General features: G+C 40.9%; 1 protein-coding gene across 3 annotated transcripts in view; it reads right to left on the minus strand.

Annotated features, from left to right (window-relative positions):
• Positions 1-20,650, minus strand: part of HARS1 (histidyl-tRNA synthetase 1) — a 101,535-nt gene that overhangs the window by 20,387 nt on the left and 60,498 nt on the right. For all 3 annotated transcript variants that reach the window (XM_070939161.1, XM_070939162.1, XM_070939160.1), the window contains 4 exons: positions 19,236-19,329; positions 14,216-14,343; positions 13,890-14,132; positions 4,339-4,455 (listed from right to left, as the gene is read on the minus strand). In XM_070939161.1, coding sequence (XP_070795262.1) covers positions 4,339-4,455; positions 13,890-14,132; positions 14,216-14,343; positions 19,236-19,329 — 582 coding nt within the window. The remainder of the gene's footprint in view (positions 1-4,338; positions 4,456-13,889; positions 14,133-14,215; positions 14,344-19,235; positions 19,330-20,650) is intronic.

Consider the following 20,650-nt stretch of genomic DNA (forward strand, 5'->3'; position numbering starts at 1 on the left):
ACTTGATCTATGTTTACCCGTTGTGTATATTGTATTGTTATATCTGTGTTTGTTTGTTTTTCCATTTTAATTAAAATAAATAAATAATAAAAAAGAAAATTTGTATAAGATGTTTTACAGGTGGCATCTACCCCCGACAAGGATAGCCAGAATGTTCAAGAATAAATCCGAAAAATGTTGGAAATGCCATCAGATATCGGGTTCATATTACCATATATGGTGGACATGTGTAGAAGCTAAAAGATACTGGACTAGAATCCACACATGGTTGGATTCTAGTCAGAATTCTGGCCAAATGCAGCCTTGTGTTTTACACTTCCAGGAAACTCTCGGCAACCTAGCAGAGGTGGGCGGTATGGGAAAAGGAGGCTTACGCAGTACGTTGGGCACTCCTAACCTGGAGGCACTTCCTTGAGGGAAGCAAGGTGGCTTTCAAGGTATGGACTGACGACAAGAAGCTAGAGGCACTAAAACCCCCTGGAGGCTGTCTCCTAAACAGGTGCGATAGGTGCAATACTTTAACTACTTCAACTTCACGCTGCACTACCTCCCAGGAGGGAAGAACTTCCTGGCCGATGCTTTGTCCCAAATGCCTCAATATAATTGCCTAAAGCAGTACTAATCAAACCACTACTTCCATGCAAGCAATTGGCGGCCCAAGTGACCACCTGGGCACAGATGAAAGAAAACTGACAAGTTGACAACAAGGTAATGGCTGCACTTAAAGCTGCTTTGAAGGATGACAAATGGTTTCAAAGCCATGGAAACGTGTGTTCAGTCCTATATGTCCAAACTATATGTACTGGAAAGCCAGAGGCTGTTGGTTCTTGGGAAAAGTCATGATTCTAAGTCTGCTGCGCAGTTTGGCTTCGTAAAAACTCTACACCTAATCAAAAGACAGTTTTGGTGACCATCTCTGAAAAAAGACATTGAGAGCTATGTGGCAAGTTGCCCCATCTGTGCCTCTACCAAGTGTAGACAAGGGAAAACCCCTGGAGCCATCAGCACCCTGGACAGAGATCTCTATGGACTTTATCATGGAGTTTCCAGAAAGCTCTCGGAATACTATTATATGGGTGATAACTGATCTATTTTCTAAACAAGTGTTTTTTGTCCCGTCAGAAGATTCCCTCAGCACAGGAGTTGGCCAAAATGTTTTTATACCATGTCTAGAGACTACACGAAGCCCCCCAATGCATTATCTCAGATGGGGGTGCAATTCACCTCTACGTTTTGGAGGAAATTCCTTAAATTACTGGGAACTGATCAGAGACTGAGATCAAATCACCATCCTCAAACTAATGGAAGGTGTGAACATTCAAATTCAGTACTCGAACAATATCTTAGGAGGTGTTACATCAATTATCAGCAAGATAAATGCAAAATGCATGGCCATTAGTAAAGTAAATTCTGAGCCTGGAGGATGCTTGTGTGGATTATAAGAGGCCAACAAGAAATATGCAGAACCTGGCTAGTTTTGCAGAGATGGCGAAGATTTCAGCATACTTAAAGGATTGTTCACAAGAGACTTATGAATGGGAATGGAAAAGGTGGATAGAATATGTTCAGAACAAATACCAAACTAGAAAGTATCAAATAGCTTTTATTTGAAAATAATGTATTAGAAATATCTTAATGTAAAGAGAAAAAGAGGAAAAATTATATAGGGGGAGGGATGGGTTCAGGTTTATATATCAGTGTTATTAGTTATGAGTACATAATAGGGAAGTCTGGGGGGGGAGGATTAGGGAGGGTTAGGGAGGATGGGAAGTTTGGGGAGGGAGGTGGGGGGGTGAAAAAAAGGGGTGAAAATGTAATTGTAAAACTTTTGCAATAAAAAAAAAAAAAAAGAAATATGCAGAACCCACACCGTTTTAAGATTGACAACAGTGTCTATCTTTCCACCCACTTCCTGCAATCTCTACAACCATCAAAGAAGCTAGCACGTAAGTTTGTACGGCTCTTCCAAATTAAGTGTATTATTAAACCTGCGTCTGTAGAATTAGATTTGCCCAAGTCTCTTTGATGGGTTCACCACGTGTTTCGTTGTAGCTTATTGAAGCCTGAGATTATTTCTCCCCTTAGACCTGAACTTCCACCAACCCCAGAACCTTTAATGGTAGAAGGGGAGCAGCAGTTTGAAATCAGAGAAATCTTAGACTCCCGTAGATATAGGGGAACCCTTCAGTATTTGGTGGCATGGAAGGATTTCCCGACAGCTCAGAATGAATATGTTGACCATTGCCACGTTAGGGCCTCTAGACTTGTTAAACGCTTCCACAATCACTACCTGGACCCAAATGGCATGCCTTTCATTTTTTATTTCTTCTCTCCATGTTTGTTTTGTTCTGTTCTCCAGGACTAACATCGCTGTTTGGGGGGGCAGAATGTCACATCCACCTGCATGTCCTGCCATTCTGTTGAAAGTGTGGGGGGAGGGGAGAGGAGGCTTGCTGGCATTTTAGCTTGCTTTTGCTATAATCGCTTGGGAATTTAGAGAGGGGAGCATCTTCAAATACAGAAAAGGGGAGGCGTCTTCAGAGACAAGAGTGAGCTCTCTCCCAGCCAGTTTCCCAGGGCCGTCATGCCCTGAGGGTGAACTGTTATCTCTTCGCACCTCAGAGATTCTCAAAACAATGTATTCTCTACTGATGAAATACACCAACTAAATTTCAAACAATCAAATAACAAATGTATGCTATTTTATGGTTATCCTCACACAGGTAGCCCTTGAGATAAGACTATAATGGAGCCTGCCTATTACGGTACTATCACAGGTTGTGATGATCATTAGGTGAAGCATCTCACCTGATGACCTCCCCATCCCCGCTCTCCCCAATGAATCATTAAATTAATGCCTTGGTTATTAAATGGAGTGTGGGATGCCTCCTGGGTGGAGGAGATCCTTGGAGACCTAGCACAGACCCAGTCCCACCTGTCCTGACTCTCAAGGTGTCCCCCACTGCCTGAGATGCTATGTGCTCTACTTCCCACACACAACAAAGGGTCCCAACAGCCCTTTTCCCACTCTCATTGGGTCCCGAGGCTTGTGGCCTAATTCCCCTCAGGCCAAAAACCCTCCTCCTCACTTACCTTTTGAAGACCTTTGAGGCCTTCCAGAGCAGGAATGGATTGCTTCTTTGTGCAGCCCCATGGGCAGTTCTGGAACAAGGGACAAACTGTTTCATTTTGCTGCCTTAATGAGGTCTGCACAGCGCTGCAGAAGCTTTCTACAGTGTTCAGAAGCTTCTGCAGTAATGTGCAGACCAGGGGTGAAATGCTCCCGGTTCGGACCAGATCGCCCGATCCAGTAGCGATGGCGGCGGGTGGTTTGGAGAACCGGTAGCAAAAATCCCTGCGCCCCCCTCCATGCCCAGCTGAGCTGCACGATCATCAGAGGCTTTTTTTTTTACTTTTAAAAGCATTTTTTCTACAACCTCTTCCGACGAAAAAATACTTTTAAAAGTAAAAAAAAAAAGCCTCTGATGATCGCGCGGCTCAGCTGGGATCATCAGAGGCTTTTCAAAGCATTTTTTTCTGCAACCTCTTGGCCGAAGACGTGGTAAAAAAAAATGCTTTGAAAAGTCTCTGACGATCCCAGCTGAGTTGCCTGATCGGCAGAGGCTTTTCAAAGCATTAGAAAAAATGCTTTGAAAAGTTAAAAAAAAAAAAGTTGGCCATGCCCACCCAGTCACATTACACCCCCCCCACCAAGCCACGCCCACAGAACCGGTAGTAACAAATTTTACATTTCACCCCTGCCTGTTAAGGCAGTAAATGGCAGCTGCCTTGGAGTTGTCTCTGCACAGCTCAGAGACACATGGCCTCTGCCTGCCTTCCCCAACATGAGGTCCAGAGAGCTTCAAAAGGTGAATGTGATCAGTGAAAGGCATGTGGGGAGCAGGTACAAGTGCTACAGGGTCCTGGCGAGGTGGGATGGGGGGGGGAAGAAGTGGAGGGGCACGGCAGCATCCCTGTGGTCAGTTGTAAGGGTGAATGACCACTGGGGCACTGCAACCCTTGTAACTTTGAAACAGGGTCGTATGTAATTTTAGAGTGTCTGTTGTAACTTTGAATGTTTGTTAAGTAACCTGTTGTATCTCAAGGACTACCTGTAGTATTAGCCAAGAAGCTAATACCTGTTGCATTATAAGATGATGAAGATGATGAAGCTGACACTGTTAATTGGGCTAAATTATCAGGTTTTAAATAGAACAGATTGCAGGTCTATATTACTGAAGAGCTATATTGCATCAGGCACTTAGGGTTCTTTGTGACGAAACTCAAGTATAGTTTAGAATTCTAATTATTGGCTTGACCCAGATGATTAAGATGCACCTTAATTCCTGAATCCCACAGCTGAGACACAAGCTTTAGTCTTTCTTCAAGAAGTTTCTTTTGAGCAGATGCTACAAGCACCTGGGTCTCTGTTGTTCGGATTTTCTCTTCAGAAGCCTGATGGAGAAAAAAAAGTTGAGGAGAGAGATTTATAGAAATACAATAAGAACATTACTGCAATTCATACATGGAACTCAGGTTTAATAAATTACCGATTTTTTTGGAGTATAAGACACACTTTTTTCCCTCCTAAAAGAGGGTGGAAATGTTGGTTATACATCGAATACAGCCATTTTTGGCCTCCTGAAGCTCCGCCCCGCTCGTCCCATTTTTGCAAAAAATGACCCATTTTTTTTGCAAAAACAGGGTGCGCAGAGGGTTTGGGAGGCCTGCAGATTGCTCCTGGGGACTAGAGAGACCAAAAACAGCATTTTTGCAAAAAACGAGCCTGTTTTTCACAAAAACGGGGACATTTTTACCCTCCCCCAGCCCCCAGGAGCACCCTGCAGGCCTCCCAAACTCTCTGCGCACCCCGTTTTTCACATAAATGGGTGAAAAATGGACCCGTTTTTGCAAAAAACGGGGTGCGCAGAGGGTTTGGGAGGCCTGCAGAGTGCTCCTAGGGGCTGGGGGAGGGCAAAAATGCAGTTTTTGCAAAAAGCAGGAAAAAAACAGGCCCATTTTTGCAAAAAATAGGGCACGCAGAGGTTTGGGAGACCTGTAGAGTGCTCCTGGGAGCCGGGGAGGGCAAAAACCTTTTTTTTTCTTACTTACTTCTTTGAAATCTTGATGCGTTTTATAATCCAAAAAATACAGTACTATGATGGCTCCCATCATGTTGATGTTCCAAAGAAGCATCCAAACCTGGTGTTCTGTCCCGTCTCACGCACGCACACCAGCAGTCGACCAAGAGTTAAAATAAACCAGCAGTCAAGAATTTCCTTTGATAACAGAATTGGCAGCAACCCAGTGGCTGCTTGCCAACAGTCTTTACTTACAAACTCCTCCGACCGAAAACATCAAAGTCCACAAAAGCCAAAGAATAGTCAAGTCCAGTCCAAAAAATCAGTCCAAGCAGAGCATATAATGAAGTTCCAGAAATGCAGAATGACTTGCTAGCTTTCAGTTTTGTCCGTCACAAAGCCTGAATGGCCACCACACCCCCTTTTATCCCCTGTGGGGTGTGGTCCAGTGACTCAGCTTAATCTCTGGCACGCCTCCTTCTCTGCTGCGTGTGCTTGTCTTTCCGACGCTGTCGGGGATCCAGCCAAGACTTATCTCCGTTGCTGTCTAACTGCGGCTGCTCGGAAGTGCCTGGCTCCTGGCCTATCTCTTCTCCTTCGGAAGACACCTGAGACATTGCCAGAGAGGAGGGTCCTGGAGAGGGAGGCCTTGCCAACTCCTCTCCTTCACTTTCGGAGTCTTCTCCCTCCGGTAAGATGGGCTCGGGAGTTGGAGTCACAACACCTGGCTTGTCTCCCAAGCTTATTGTACAATGATTAAAACTTTCCAAAAGTATTGAAAAATCATAGAATGGGGTTGGAAGGGAACTTGGAGGTCTTCTGTCTAACCCCCTGCCCATGGCAGGAGATCCTATACCATTCCGGACTTTCTTTGGGATGGGATATATACATGTGATAATAGAAAGAATAACAGAATACCAAGACAGGATAATAGATCTGGAAAGGACCCCGGAGATCCTCCAGTCCAACACCCCAACCAAGCAGAAGACCCTATACGATTTCAGATAAGTGACTGTGCAATCTCTTTTTAAAAACATCCAGTGACAGAGCACCCACAACTTCTAAAGGCAAGCCGTTCCACTGGTTAATTGTTCTAACTGTCAGGAAATTTCTCCTTAGTTGTAAGTTGCTTCTCTCCTTGATTAGTTTCCATCCATTGCTTCTTGTCCTGCCCTCAGGTGCTTTGGAGAACAGATTGATCCCATCTTCTCTGTGGCAGCCCCTCAAATATTGGAAGACTGCTATCATGGCATCCTAGTTCTTTTCACTAGATTAGACATACCCAATTCCTGCAACCATTCTTCATATGTTTTAGCCTTCAACCCCCTAATCATCTTTGTTACTCTTTTCTGCATTCTTTCTAAAGTCTCAACATCTTTTTCACATTGTGGTGACCCATTTCAGGGTCCAGTGTTCAGGTCTGTCGAGATTCTTCTGGATCTTGAGCCTATCTTCTGGGGTGTTGGCTATTCCTGCCAGCTTGGTGTTATCTGCAAATCTGCAGTCCATTACTGACTCATATTTTAAGTGGCTAGCCACTAGGACTCCTAGATCCCTCTCACAATTACTGCTGTTTAGTCAGGTATCACCTTTTCTGTACTTGTGCATTTGTTTTTTCTTAAGTGTAAAATCTTATTTGTTTCACCACCGAATTTAATTTTGTTAGAAAGGGCCCAATGCTCTAGTCCCGTGATGGTGAACCTATAGCACCCATGCCAGAGGTGGCATGCAGAGCCCTCTCTGTGGGCACGCCTGCTGTCACCAGCTGCTCTTCTGGGTTCCATTGCATGCATGTGAGTGTGGCCAGCTGCTCTCTTCCGGGTCCTGTCATGTGCATGCGCACCGGCCAACTGGTCTTTGCGCGAAGACCAGCTGTCTGGCATGCATGCATGTGACAGAACCCAGAAGCATGCGCACTGGCTAGCTCCTCTCTTTTGGGTTCTGGGGCTCCGGTGCACGCGCTCCAGTATTGGTACTCAGTGCCGAAAAGGTTAACCATCACTGCCCTAGTCTGTCGAGATCCTTCTGGATCTTCAGCTTATCTTCTGGGGTGTTGGCTATTCCCTCATCTAAATTGTTTATGAAGATGTTAAAGAGTACCGGGCCTAAAATGGAATGTTGGGGTATCACACTACTTACTTCCCTCCATGTAGATGTAGTTCTATTAAGGACTACACTTTTGAATGCGGTTGGTCAGCGAGTTACTAATCCATCTGGTTGTGATGCTGTCAATCCCATATTTTTCTAACTTACCAAGAAGTAGGTTGTGATCTACTTTGTCAAATGACTTACTGAAATCCAAGTATACTATGTCCACAGCATTTCACTGGTCCACTAATTTAGTCACTTTGTTAAAGAATGAAATAGGATTTATTTGACATGATCTATTTTTGACCAACCCTTGTTGGCTTCTGGTTATAACTTTGCTTGCTTCTAGGTTTCACAGATCTGTTGCTTGTTTATCTTATCCAGGATCTTCCCAGGTATTGATGTCAGGCTGATTGATCTGTAGTTTCCTAGATCCATTTCCCCCACTTTTTTTGATGATGGGAGCCCTATCAGTTCTTTTCCAGTCCTCTGGTAATTCCCCAGTATTCCAAGATCTTTGAAAGATGTGATTCAGTGGTTCCAAGATGTCTGCTCTGCTTTCTCTACTGTCTTTTATTTCCTTGCCATCTTCTCTCTTTAGTGTACTATTTCCTTGACATTTTTCTTGTTATTTACAGTATATCTTGAAACTTTTTTAAAAATTATCTTTGACATTTGTTGAAAGTCTTACTTAATTCTGAGCCTTAGCTTTCCTGACTTCCTCTTTGCAGATTCAGATTCAGACTATCTGCTGGCATTCTGCCTTAGTTATATTTCCCTTTTTCCATTTTTTGTACTTAATTCTTTTTGTCTTTCAGTTGATCAGAGAGATTTTTGTGCAACCATGCTGGTTTCTTTTTGAATTTCTTATTTTTCTTTTTCAGTGGTATTGTGCTGGACTGGCCTTTTATGATCATATTTTTCAAAGTTTCCCAAGCTTTTTGACTGATTTTCATAACATTTTCATCCATGGAATCTTTCCTAGGTTCTGAGTTTGTTAAAATCAGCTCTTTTAAAGTTTAAGATACTAGTTGGATTATGTTCCATTGCTTGTGTTTGCATTATACTGAATTCCAGTATTACGTGGTCACTCTTGCCTAAAGTTTCAGCAACTTCAACACCCTCTATTATTTCTTCTTTGTTAGTAAGAATTAGATCCAGTATAGGTTTTCTTCTCGTTCCCTTTTCGATGACAAAGTTGTCAGCTAGATTGGTTAGGAATCTGTTCAATCTCTTACTTCTGCAGTTTGTCTCCCAGTTGATATCAGGGTACTTAAAATCTCCTATTACTACTGTGGTACATTTCCTAGACACATTTGTTAATTGATTAGCAAAGAGTTCATCTATTTTTTCTGCTTGGTTGGGTGGCCTATAGTATAAGCCTATAGCAATGTTGTTCTTTTTCCCTTTTATATTGACCAATATGGATTCTAGGAGGTTTTCATCCTTGATTTTGTGTATTTCTGTAGAGATGTAGTGATCTTTTTACATATAATGCAACTCCACCTCTTTTGTTAAATCTGGTTTATTGAACAGTTTATATCCTTCTATTAGTACATTCCAATCATGAGCTTCATCCCACCAAGTTTCAGTAATGGCAACTTTATCATTTCTGCCTTCATGTACTACTCCTTCAAGTTCAGGGTCGGGCTGAGTACTTTGTACAGTATCTGTATGACAAAATTGCTCAAATTCAGGAAGACTTGGACTCTGACTGGGTAGATCCAGGAGGGGTGATGGTGGCAGGTCTTGAGAATGTTATCTGGGAGGAGTTTGATCTTGTGACTCCCGAAGACGTGGACAGGATTCTGGGTAGACTTAGCGTGGCCACATGTTTATTGGACCCGTGTCCCTCCTGGTTGGTGCTGGCTTCTCGGGAGGTTACACGAAGCTGGCTCCAGGGGATTATTAATGCTTCATTGAGTGAGGGTGACTTTCCCGCCGCCTTGAAAGAGGCGGTGGTGAGGCCCCCTCCTTAAGAAGCCTTCCCTGGACCCGGCAATGTTAGTAAATTATCGTCCAGTCTCCAACCTTCGCTTTGTGGTGAAGGTTGTTGAGAGTATGGTGGCGCGACAGCTTCCCCAGTACCTGGATGAAACGGTTTATCTAGATCCATTCCAGTCGGGTTTCAGGACTGGATACAGCATGGAAACGGCATTGGTCGTGTTGGTTGATGATCTCTGGAGGGCTCGGGACAGGGACTGCTCCTCTGTCCTGGTCCTATTAGATCTCTCAGCGGCTTTTGATACCATCGACCATGGTATCATGCTGCGCCGGTTGGAAGACTTGGGGGTGGGGGGCACCGTGTTGCGGTCGTTCTCCTCCTTTCTCTCTGACCGGTCGCAATCGGTGTTGGCAGAGATCGACCCCGAGGCGTGTTGTGTGTGTGGTGCCACAAGGGTTGTTCCTCTCACCCCTCCTGTTCAACATTTATGTGAAGCCACTGGGTGAGATCATCCGTGGTTTCGGGGTGAAGTATCACCAGTACGCTGATGACACTCAGCTGTACATCTCCACCCCAGGCCACCCCAATGATGCCCTTGAAGTGATGTCCCGGGGCCTGGAGGCCATGTAGATCTGGATGGGAGAAACAGGCTCAGGCTCAACCCATCCAAGACCGAGTGGCTGTGGTTTCCGGCGTCCCGATATAGCCAGTTGATGCCATCACTGACTATTGGGGGCGAGTCGTTGGCCCCCACGGAGAGGGCTCGCAACTTGGGTGTCCTCTGGACACACGGCTGTCTTTAGAAGAACATCTGACGGCTGTGGCCAGGGGACTTTTTATCAGGTTCGCCTGATTCGCCAGTTGCGTCTCTTTCTGGATCGGGACTCCTAATGCACAGTCACTCACGCCCTCGTCACTTCCTGCCTGGACTACTGCAATGCTCTCTACATGGGGCTCCCCTTGAGGAGCACCTGGAGCTCCAGCTGGTCCAGAATGCGGCCATGTGGGTGGTTATGGGAGCAACATGGCGTTCCCATGTAACACCTCTCCTGCGCGAGCTGCACTGGCTCCCGGTGGTCTTCTGGGTGCGCTTCAAGTTATTGGTTACCATCTTAGAGCACTCCATGGCTCAGGACCTGGATATCTACGAGACCGCCTTCTGCCACCGGTAGCCTCCCACTGACCAGTACGCTCCCACAGAGAGGGGCTCCTCAGGGTGCCGTCGGCCAAACAGTGTCAACTGGCGGCCCCCAGGGGGAGAGCCTTCTCTGTGGGGGCACCTGCCCTGTGGAACGAACTCCCCCCAGAGATACGGAGGATCCTGGATTTACGCACCTTCCGCTGCGCCCTCAAGCCTTTCTTATTTCAACAAGCTGGGCTGGCTTAACTCTTTTTAATTGTTTAATTTTAATTTGTTTTTAAAAACAGGGGTATTTTAATTAGTATAGGCCAAATTCTTTTTTTTAATTGAAAAAGTTTTTCAAATACAAATTTTCCCCCCTTTTTCCCCCCCACCCCTCCCCTCCCCCCATGGCTTCTGCAAGATGAAATCCAAATTAATATCACATTATATAATACTTTGCCACCCTTTTACACCACCCCCTATGTGCTAAACATTTCTTTCTAACATTATTATTATGTCCCCCGCATACTATACATTTCAAACAACATTCGGCTATGAAACTATATAATAAATCCTAATTTGGCATTTATTCTACTCATAATCCACCCCCATACATGTATCTCTTAACACAAATCTTTTAAGTATATTAATATCTAAACATAACATCCCTTTTCCTAAACTAAGCAATCAGTAACATTACCTATCACCTTGTACCATATCAATTTTATTTCACCCACTTTTCTACAGGTCTACCATACATAATATATTTAATATCTTTATTCTTCTGCCCATATCACTAAAAGATATTTCCATATATAAATAAAACCCTTAAATTTGTATTCCATATAATATCTTCTGTAATGTCTTTCAACTAGATTGTTAATTCCATCGGCCATGTTAGGGTAACATCAAGTCCTGCTTCCAACAGTATATTCAGTATCTTCAATTACCATCTGCCCCCATCATTAATAAGTATTTCTGTATATGAAAAAAAAAAACCCTGAGTGACTTTATATTTATATTCCATATGGTATCTTCTGTAATGTCTTTTGTCTAGATTATTAATTCCAACAACCACGCTAGGGTAACAGCCAGATCATCTGCATGCCCCAATTCCATAGTTCTCTTGCCTTGTAGCTCAACATATACATAATCCATTTTTCAAAGAATCCAAAATAGAAAGTTCCAATCCGGTCAATCACAGGCCATCTTCCACATCCCAAAAGCACCAGCACTGCAGAGATCTGTTATTCTTCTCAAAATAGTATAAGTCTGTAATTTGCCTCAGCTATATTTTCATGTATCAGCCTTCTATAAATCCCGCTTATTATATTTAATCGTCTCTTAAATAACTGGCATTAATCTGTTGGCTAAAAAAGAATTGTAATTTAAAATTTTTTAGTTTTGTAGAACTTGCTTCTTCTTTTCTTAACTTGTTGTGGTTTAGATCTCCACCCTGGTTGCCTTTCTAGGACTTGTATATCAGCTGATTGAATTACATGCTGGTCTTTAACTTGATAAGACATCAAATCGAGATCCGAAGCCGCCTCTCTTGTATTTATAGGTGATCCAGCGATAGCCTCTGAAGGAGAATCCAAAAGCGGCTCATCCAAAAAGCCCTCTATAACTTGTCGTTTTTCCATTACCTCCATCTCCATCTGTTTAGCCTGAGTTTCAATCTCTTGTTCATTTTGCTTTTCTTTATCCCCCTCCTGTATTCCTGACACTGATGACATACGTGGAGATGTTGGGCCCATTTTAAAAACCTTGTAGTAGAATTCTTCCGCTTTTTCAACAGTGTTTAATTGATATCTTTCTCCTTGATATCTCAATATTATACCAACTGGAGCATCCCACCTAAATGGGATGTTTTGTTTCTTTAGCTCAGTCACCAAAAATCCAAAATCCTTTCTATCTTTTAACATCTTGGACGGCAGCTCTTTATATATCCAGATCTTCTTTCCATTCATTTCTAGAGTGGAGTTAAAAGACTTTTGCACAATATCATTTCTTATTCCTTTATCAGTAAAATAAACCACCACATCTCTAGGCAATTGTCTTTGCTTTGCCACCCAAGAATTTACTCTGTAGGCCTTATCAATCTTACAAAATACTTCTTCAGAGCTGACCTTTAAGATCACAGCCAGAACTTCAGCAGACATCTTTCTCAAGTCCTCCCTGTTATTTTCCTGTATTCCTCTCATTCTGATCGCAAATTCCATGGTATAGGCCAAATTTATTTAATACGTTTTAAATTGTTTTTTAAATTTTGTTTAAAACTTGTGTTTTATCTTGGCTGTTCACTGCCCTGACTCCTTCGGGAGTAGGGCAGTATATAAATCTAAATAAACTGAAACTGAACCCTGTTTGTTCCCTAAACTTTGACTGTTAGTGTATAGGCATTTGAGACCTTTATGAGTGGTCTTGGGTATGTTTCTTATATCTCCTACTTTGTAACTGGGTTTTCCATTTCTATCTCATTATGTGGTTGGTTATGTTGGAGTTTATGTTTGGTATTAAGTCCCAAAGATCCTAAAAATTCTAAAGTTTGGGTCTTCCACAGGCATAAATATACATGAAACATATTTTACGAACTACAATAATGTTAGCTTCTGTTTTCATGACTGTTTGTTTTGCTACTGGGATGGGACTGCTTAACAAAGGGAAGGGCTAATTTTTCCTCCACAAAGAATGTTGAATTTTCAGGTTATTTTTTAGGCGGTGCTTTGTTTTTATCCCTCAACTTCCTGCCTGGATTAAAAAAAATGTTCCTATCTTTCCTGTTTCTTCCCTATCTTCTTACACTCTGTTATTGTCTCTTTCTTCAATTCAGTTCAGTTCAAATCAATGTGTTGGTTAAAGCCCTAACGTTATGTAATGTTATGGAGCCAGGCTATCTGAGGGACAACCTTTCCCAGGGGGAATCTACCCATTCCACCAGGCCAGATAGGGTGGGTCCCTTTCCTTAAATCTTGTCTTAGTAAGTGCTAAGGAGCACACTTTCTTTTTAGCACCCTCTGCCTTGTGAAACACCCTTTCCCCTGAGATATGTCTGCTTAATACAGCCTACTCACCTAATCTTACAAAATAGAAGTTTTTGCTATCTTTTTAATTATTATGTTATGAGGCAGCCAGGATTATGGTAGGATCGGTGAAAGCATACGTCTTTTAGATCTGTCTATCTGTCTATCTATCTGTCTGAACAAATACTACACATTTGGTCATCTTATATGGTATGATGACTACTGTTGTAGAAATGGCTGTCATTGAGGGATAGTCATTTACAGAACATCAATTTCACTGAATGCAAATTAATAATGACAAGGGACAAACAATCTGACTGCAAATCAGGTCCAGAACTCAATACACAAAACATGAATTTGGACTTAGTTTTCTGAGACAAAAGCATTCATAAGTGGTAAAGAACACAGCCCCCAGAGAGAAAAAACACTAGAGGAGATGTGGAGAAAATTTTGAGAAGGAAACATCTTATTTTCCTGACACTAACATTTCTGTTCCCTGATCAGAACAGACCTGGGATATACTTGACCAGAGGTTAGAACATTTTGACTTCAAACATTTTACCCACTTCTAGAAAATCTAATCTAATCAGAGAGAAGCTTTCAAGTTAAAAAAAGCAAGCAGTCTTTACCTCCATTTTTTGTTCCATAATGGAAAAGACCCGTTCAATGCCAATGCTGACTCCAACACAAGGCACTTTCCGACCCTTGGGATCAAACATCCCTACTAACCCATCATAACGACCACCTCCAGCAACACTGCCAACACCAAGAGACTCCTCTACATGATCATTTGGTTGCTGGAGAAGGATAGCCTCATATATTACTCCAGTGTAGTAATCCAAACCACGAGCCAGACTTAAATCAAAGGAAATCTGTAAAACAATTTAAAACTCTCATAAACAGAACAGAAACACTCAGCTCAATGTAATTAGAAGAACAGAGAATAGAATATTACCTGGTCTGAAATGCCAAAAATATCCAAATATTTGAATAGCTGTTTCACTTCCTCAAGCCCTTCCTGAGCTAGTTTATTTTGTGACAGCTTTGGATCTTGGAGCAATTGTTCAATTAAACTGAGTCCACCTGTAGAAATAAGGCATATAGGATTGATGCCTGTATGAACGATTCAGCAGCAGTACTAAACCTTTATCCTTTCATTCAACTCTCTCGTTTCATGCAGTGCTATTTCATTTCTTCTAAAACTGGACTACAGTCATGTCAAAAAAAGTACATCCTCTGAGTTCTATGGTTTTTACGTATCAAGACATAGTAAAAAATCATCTAGCAATTCTTTTCCCCCCAAGTTTTTTATTTATTTTTTATTTTTTTACAACATATCAATGCTTGAACAGTGTGGCACCTGGGTGTCATACATTTTAGTACAAATAAAATAATATTCATCATATTTACTACATTTGACAAGCTTATATAGTTCTGGTAATAGTACACCTATTTATATTGAGTTATAATCTTTCATTATTTAAATATTCAGTATTTCAGTATGTTATTTTTATGCCAATCACCATATTCCGAGTGTCCTTCCTTTTAATACAAATAAAATATTAATCATACTTGTTACATTTAGCAAGCTTATATGGTTGCAATAATAATACACATATTTATGCTGTTATAATCTTCCATTATTTATTCAATATTTCAATGTTATTTTTATGCCAATCCCCATATTATTCAAGCATATTTAATAATATCATCGTTCAAGTTCTGATTTCCCCTCTTGTTATTACTTCACCTTATTATATAAAAATGTGTATTCCATTAATCCTCCTCTCTCTAGTTTGCATCCCTATTCTAACTTTTACTTGTCACTATTATATTTAAAAATATTCCCTTTCTATCCATCATCTCTTGCCCGCTTTAAAGCTTTAATTGTTCATTTTTTAACATGCCTCTCATATACCTCTCTTGGATCTTTATCTCTATCTGCTTCCACATCTTGACCAATCATTTTAAACATTTCTCCCTTCTCTGCCCTTTTCCATTGTCTAATTTTCAAAATATCTACTCTTGTCCCTATCTCTCTTCCAAAAAAGTCTTCCTGCAACTCCAGTTCCTTTTTTAATTCCCTTAAAAATACTTTCCCCTCGGCTTATTTATCAGTCATTATTATTTTTGTTGTTATCTCCTTCTTATCCTCTTGTTTTATTTGTTGGTTTGTTTCTTCTGTTTTTTCATCTACTCTTTCAATTGGCTCTTCCTTTTCCTGGGCGTCTTGGTCACTCCTTCTCCTTTGTATCATGTTTTCTAGTTTTCCATCTATGCTCTGCATTTTATTCATAATCTCCTTGTAGTTTCTTGTCAAAGTATCCTTCATACTTTGAATTAATGACGTCATTTCTTCCCAAATTCCACTCATTTCTTCTTGGTGGAGCATCACTTTTAGTTTTCTTTTGTCCCTCTTTTGTCCAATAATCCAAAAACCATATATTCAAATCTAAAATCACTTCTCAAAAAGTTCAATATTCATAAATCTGTATATCCCAAAGCTGATCGACCTGTTCATCTGGATAGTCCCAAACATTTTTCCAGAACCTGCATAAGTCCTTCTATAAATTCAATCTTGTGTTGTAGCCTTCAGTGGTCACCTTAATAATAATGTCTTTCTTATTCTCATGTTTAAATCTCCAATAGCCAAGTATTTATATGCCTTCCTTTTGTCAGCAGGTGGCACTCTTAAGTCAAATTTCAATATTAACCAGTTTTATCCAATTTTATTGGTAGCAATCCAAAATATAAAGATATTAGTTTTTTGAATAAATAGTTCCAGAATTTTGAAATGCCTACCCAAAACAAACGCCTGTCCAATTTAAAAATCCAATTTTCTGTATTTTTAAAGGTTTTTGCCTTTCTCCCTTTGATTCTTTTTCCTTCAATTTTAAAATTCTTCTCAAAATGTTAAATCGCTGCTTTTAAAAATAGCAGTGAGCCTCTCTTTTCCTGGATATTCTTTTGGGGTTCAGTTTTAAATAAAAAGGATTCTTCTCACCCAGTTCCAGACACTGTTCACCGAGTCCACTCCAGTTCAGTTCTTAGGTGTTTCTTGGCTGTCCCAGCTTCGTGGCAGCCATCTTTAGGCTGCCTCTTCTCCTTGCCGTGGCATAGAGGGGAAAAAAAATCCAGGGTTCAGCAGGAGAGTTGCAATCTCTCCCGTGACCTCTCAGGGTGCCTCTCCTTAGCTTCGCCACCACTACAAGGTGGATTTGGCTCCTCTGGGAGTCCACAAACAGGGAGAACTCAGCACAGGGAATGCGAAAACCTGTTCCCTGTGTCTGATATCACCACAACGTCAGCCAGAAGTCCTCTAGCAATTCTTAAAAGTAGATAAATACAACCTCAGATGAACAACATGATGACACCATGTCATCATTTATTTTACAAAAAGAAAGTCAAAATGGAGAAGCCATGTATGAAAAGCTAACTATACCCTTACTGTTTCCATAGGTATGAAGAGTCTAAGTAGCAGCCAGATGCTGCTAATCAAGTACCCTTGATCAATTAATCATCACCAAGTGTGACTATCTCTATAAAAGCCAAAGTTTTAGGAGTTTGTTGGTCTCCAGAATTGAGGAGTGGGCTAACACAATGCCAAACAGAAAAGACATCAGCAATGATCTCAGAGAAGCAATTGTTGCTTCCCATCAATCTGGGAAGGGTTATAAGGCCATTTCCAAACAATTCAAAGTCCATCATTCTAAAGCAAGGAAGCTTATTTACAAGGGGAAAACATTCAAGACAGTTCCCAATTTTCCCTTCCGGGGGTGTCCAACCAAATTCACCCCAAGGTCAGACTGTGCAATGCTCAGAGAGAGATATATATACGTGTGTGTGTGTGTGTGTGTGTGTGTGTGTGTGTGTGTGTGTAGAATCTGAAATGTAACTTATACACACACATATACACACACACGCATATATATGTATATATATATATGTGTATATATACATATACTGTACATATATGTATATATACATACGTATACATACCCACATTTCAAATTCTACAGATCTCAGGTAGCATGTTGAATGTCAAAGTTCTAAGTGCACTTAGAAAAAGACTGAACAAGTACTGTTTGTTTAGAAGGGTTGCCAGAAGAAAGCCTCTTTTCTCTAAACAGAACATGGCAACACAGCTTAGGTTTGCCAATTTGCATCTGAATAAATCACAAGACTTCTGGAACACTGCCCTTTGGACAGATGAGACAAAATGGAGATGTTTGGTCATAATCACAATGCCACATTTGGTGAAAACTAAATACAGCATACCAGCATAAACATCTCATAAACTTTAAACATGATGGTGGAAAAGTTATGATTTGGACTTGTTTTGCAGCCATAGGACTTGGGCACCTTACAGTCATTGAGTCGACCATGAACTCCTCTGTATACTAAAGTATTTTAGAGTCAAATATGAGGCCACTGCTCCGACAGCTAAAGCTTGGGTAACATTGGGTCGTGCAACACAACAATGAGCTCAAGCACATCAGCAAATCTACACAGAATGGCTAAAAAAAGAAAAGAATTAAGGTATTGCAATGGCTCAGTCAAAGTCCAGACCTCAACTCAATTGAAATGCTGTGTTGGGACCTCAAGAAAGCTATGCATAAACAAATGCTCACAAATCTCAATGAACTGAAGCAATGTTGTAAAGAAGAGTGGGTCAAAATTCCTCCATAACGATGTGAGAGACTGATAAAGTCGTACAGAAAATGATTACTTCGGATTGTTGCTGCTCAAGGTGGGTTCTAAATGCTGTTGAATCATCCATGGCTTCTCCATTTTGGTTTTCTTTCTTAAATGATGAAACAATGTAATATGTCATATGTTGTTGTTCATATGAGATTGTATTTACCTACTTTTAATAACTGCTAAGGAACAAATGATTTTTACTATAGAAAAGAATTATCCTATCCTATCCTATCCTATCCTATCCTATCCTATCCTATCCTATCCTATCCTATCCTATCCTATCCTATCCTATCCTATCCTATCCTATAATTCTTATTGGCCAAGGATTAATGGACACACAAATATTGATAGTAAAACCATACAACTCAAAGGGGGTATACTTTTTTCACATTATTGTATGTACAAATTGTGCAAGTTGAAGCAGGCATACTGTACAAGTAGTCCTTGCTTAACAACATTGAGACAGGAAATAAACTGAAAACTATGTGACCATGCTGCTTGGTGATGGCAGTCCCAGTGGCCATAGTTAAACAAAAACCATGCAGGTCGCTAAGCAAAGACCTCATGTAACCCTGGCTTCTGACTTCCTGTTGGCTTCCCTATAGACTACGCTTGTGAGAAATTGTTAGAGAAGATTACAAATTGAGATTATGTAACTATGAGACTGTGACAGCAAGTATGAAGTCTGGTCATAACTACCACTCCAATACCATTATAAATTGAAGGAGTCCCTCTTTAAAGGAGATGGGTAGTTCAAAAATGTGAAAAATAAAATAAAATAAAAGGTTGCTGTATATATGATCTTAAACAAGGACCACCTCTATTTATATAGGTAGATCTGACTGACTGCCTCAATGTCATGTGCCGCAAATGTTCAAAGTTACGAGAATGCTGAAAAAATAACTTTGTGATCTATGCATGCATTTATGATCTTTACAGCATCTCTTTCAATCCCCATTACACTCAGTATGCATTGTCCTGTGTTTAACCCATCTTTTTCCATTCACACAGAGCAGAGAGATTGGAGAGGAAGGGAATACAAGAGAGTGAAGAGCAATACAATGGGGAATACACATCGAAAGGAATGCTATAGTGTTGGCAGCTATGAGTGTGCTCAGCAAACAGCCAGTATATTCCCCATTATGTGCCTTTTTATTTTCTTGTAAACTCTTATGTATCACCTTAACCAGTAATGGGATAGAAGAGAATGATATAAGTTTTAGGCCTGTAAGCCTTAGAGAACTAAAACATATCTGACCTGTTTTGATACTCACCATGGAGCCTTACATATCCACCAATATGATCTGCAATTTCTGGTGCCAATCCCTTTTCTCCAACCATCTCATTTTTTACATCTTCCCAAGCCATCTGTAGACAAGATCAAACTATATATACTCTGCTTCAATGAAGGATGTTTCTCTTCTATTATGCTGATATATATATATATATATATATTTGCTTTAATTTATATGCCGCCCTTTTCCGGAGACTCAAGGCAGCTTACAATGTGTTAAGCAATAATCCAGCATAATCTGGAATCATGTTGTTTCTTCCTGTTTTTTCTACTCTGATTCTAAACACTCTGAGTCTAGAAGACTGGTAATTTTCAGAATATTTTATTAAAAACATGTAACAAGATATTTCTTTAGCAAAAAGACTAAAAATGAAACAACCAATATAATAACTTCCTTTTAATCATATTTGGAATATTGTATTTAGTTCTGGCCACTATATCTCAAAGCTGTACAATAATGCTGGGAAATGTGCAGAAAAAGTCTACCAAAATAATTAGGGACTACCCTATCTTAACCTACAAGAAACTAGAACAATATTTGGGCCATTTTAGTTTACAAAAAAGGCTGATAAGAGGAAAATCTAATAGAAGTATATGAAATTGCACAGTATAGAAAATGGATAGGGAAGCTTTATTTCTCACTATCTTAAAATTGAAGTTATCTAATTAAATTTAAGACTGTTAAATTTGATAATTGTTTTACAAAGTAGAAACTACAGAATTTATTGCCATCAGAAATGGTGATAGCCAACTGTGTTTCCCCGAAAATACGATCTACTCAGAAAGTAAGCCCTAGCTTGATTTTTACACGTGTGCCCAATATAAGCCCTACCCCCAAAATCAGCCCTAATTAAGACCCCGCCCACTCCAGGGTGCACGGGTAAAAATTAAGCTAGGGTGGGGATGGGGGTTGTGGAGCTGCTCTACTACTTACCTTCAGATAGTTGCAGCCAGGCCTCGCACACCTCGGCCCATCTCTTCTGCAGCCAGCAAGGCTTTCCTAAAGGCCTCTGTAGCTGATAACAGAGCTCTGGATCAATCCGGAGCTGTTATTGGCTATAGAGGCCTTTCCTGAAGGCCTCTCTAACATGCATAAATTTATGGTTCATTCTGCTCCTGTTACAGATGCCTGATATGTACTCACTTTAGGAGCCTCCTTGCCTAACACGAAACAGCTGATTTCCAGGGCCGATCCTGCCGAAAGGCAGCTCCTAAAGCGAGCACAGATCAGCTGTTTTGTGTTATGCAAGAAGGCTCCTAAAGTGAGCGCAGATCGGCTCTTTCACATTAGGCAAGGCAACTCCCAAAGCAAGTGCAGATCAGCTGTTTCATGTTAGGCAAGGCAGCTGCTAAAAAGCGAGTGCAGATCAGCTCTTTCACATTAGACAAGGCAGC

The sequence above is a fragment of the Pituophis catenifer genome, unplaced genomic scaffold (assembly GCF_029215685.1).
Source record: "Pituophis catenifer annectens isolate HBS135680 unplaced genomic scaffold, rPitCat1.0.hap2 SCAF_3, whole genome shotgun sequence".
Taxonomy (NCBI): Eukaryota; Metazoa; Chordata; class Lepidosauria; order Squamata; family Colubridae; genus Pituophis; species Pituophis catenifer.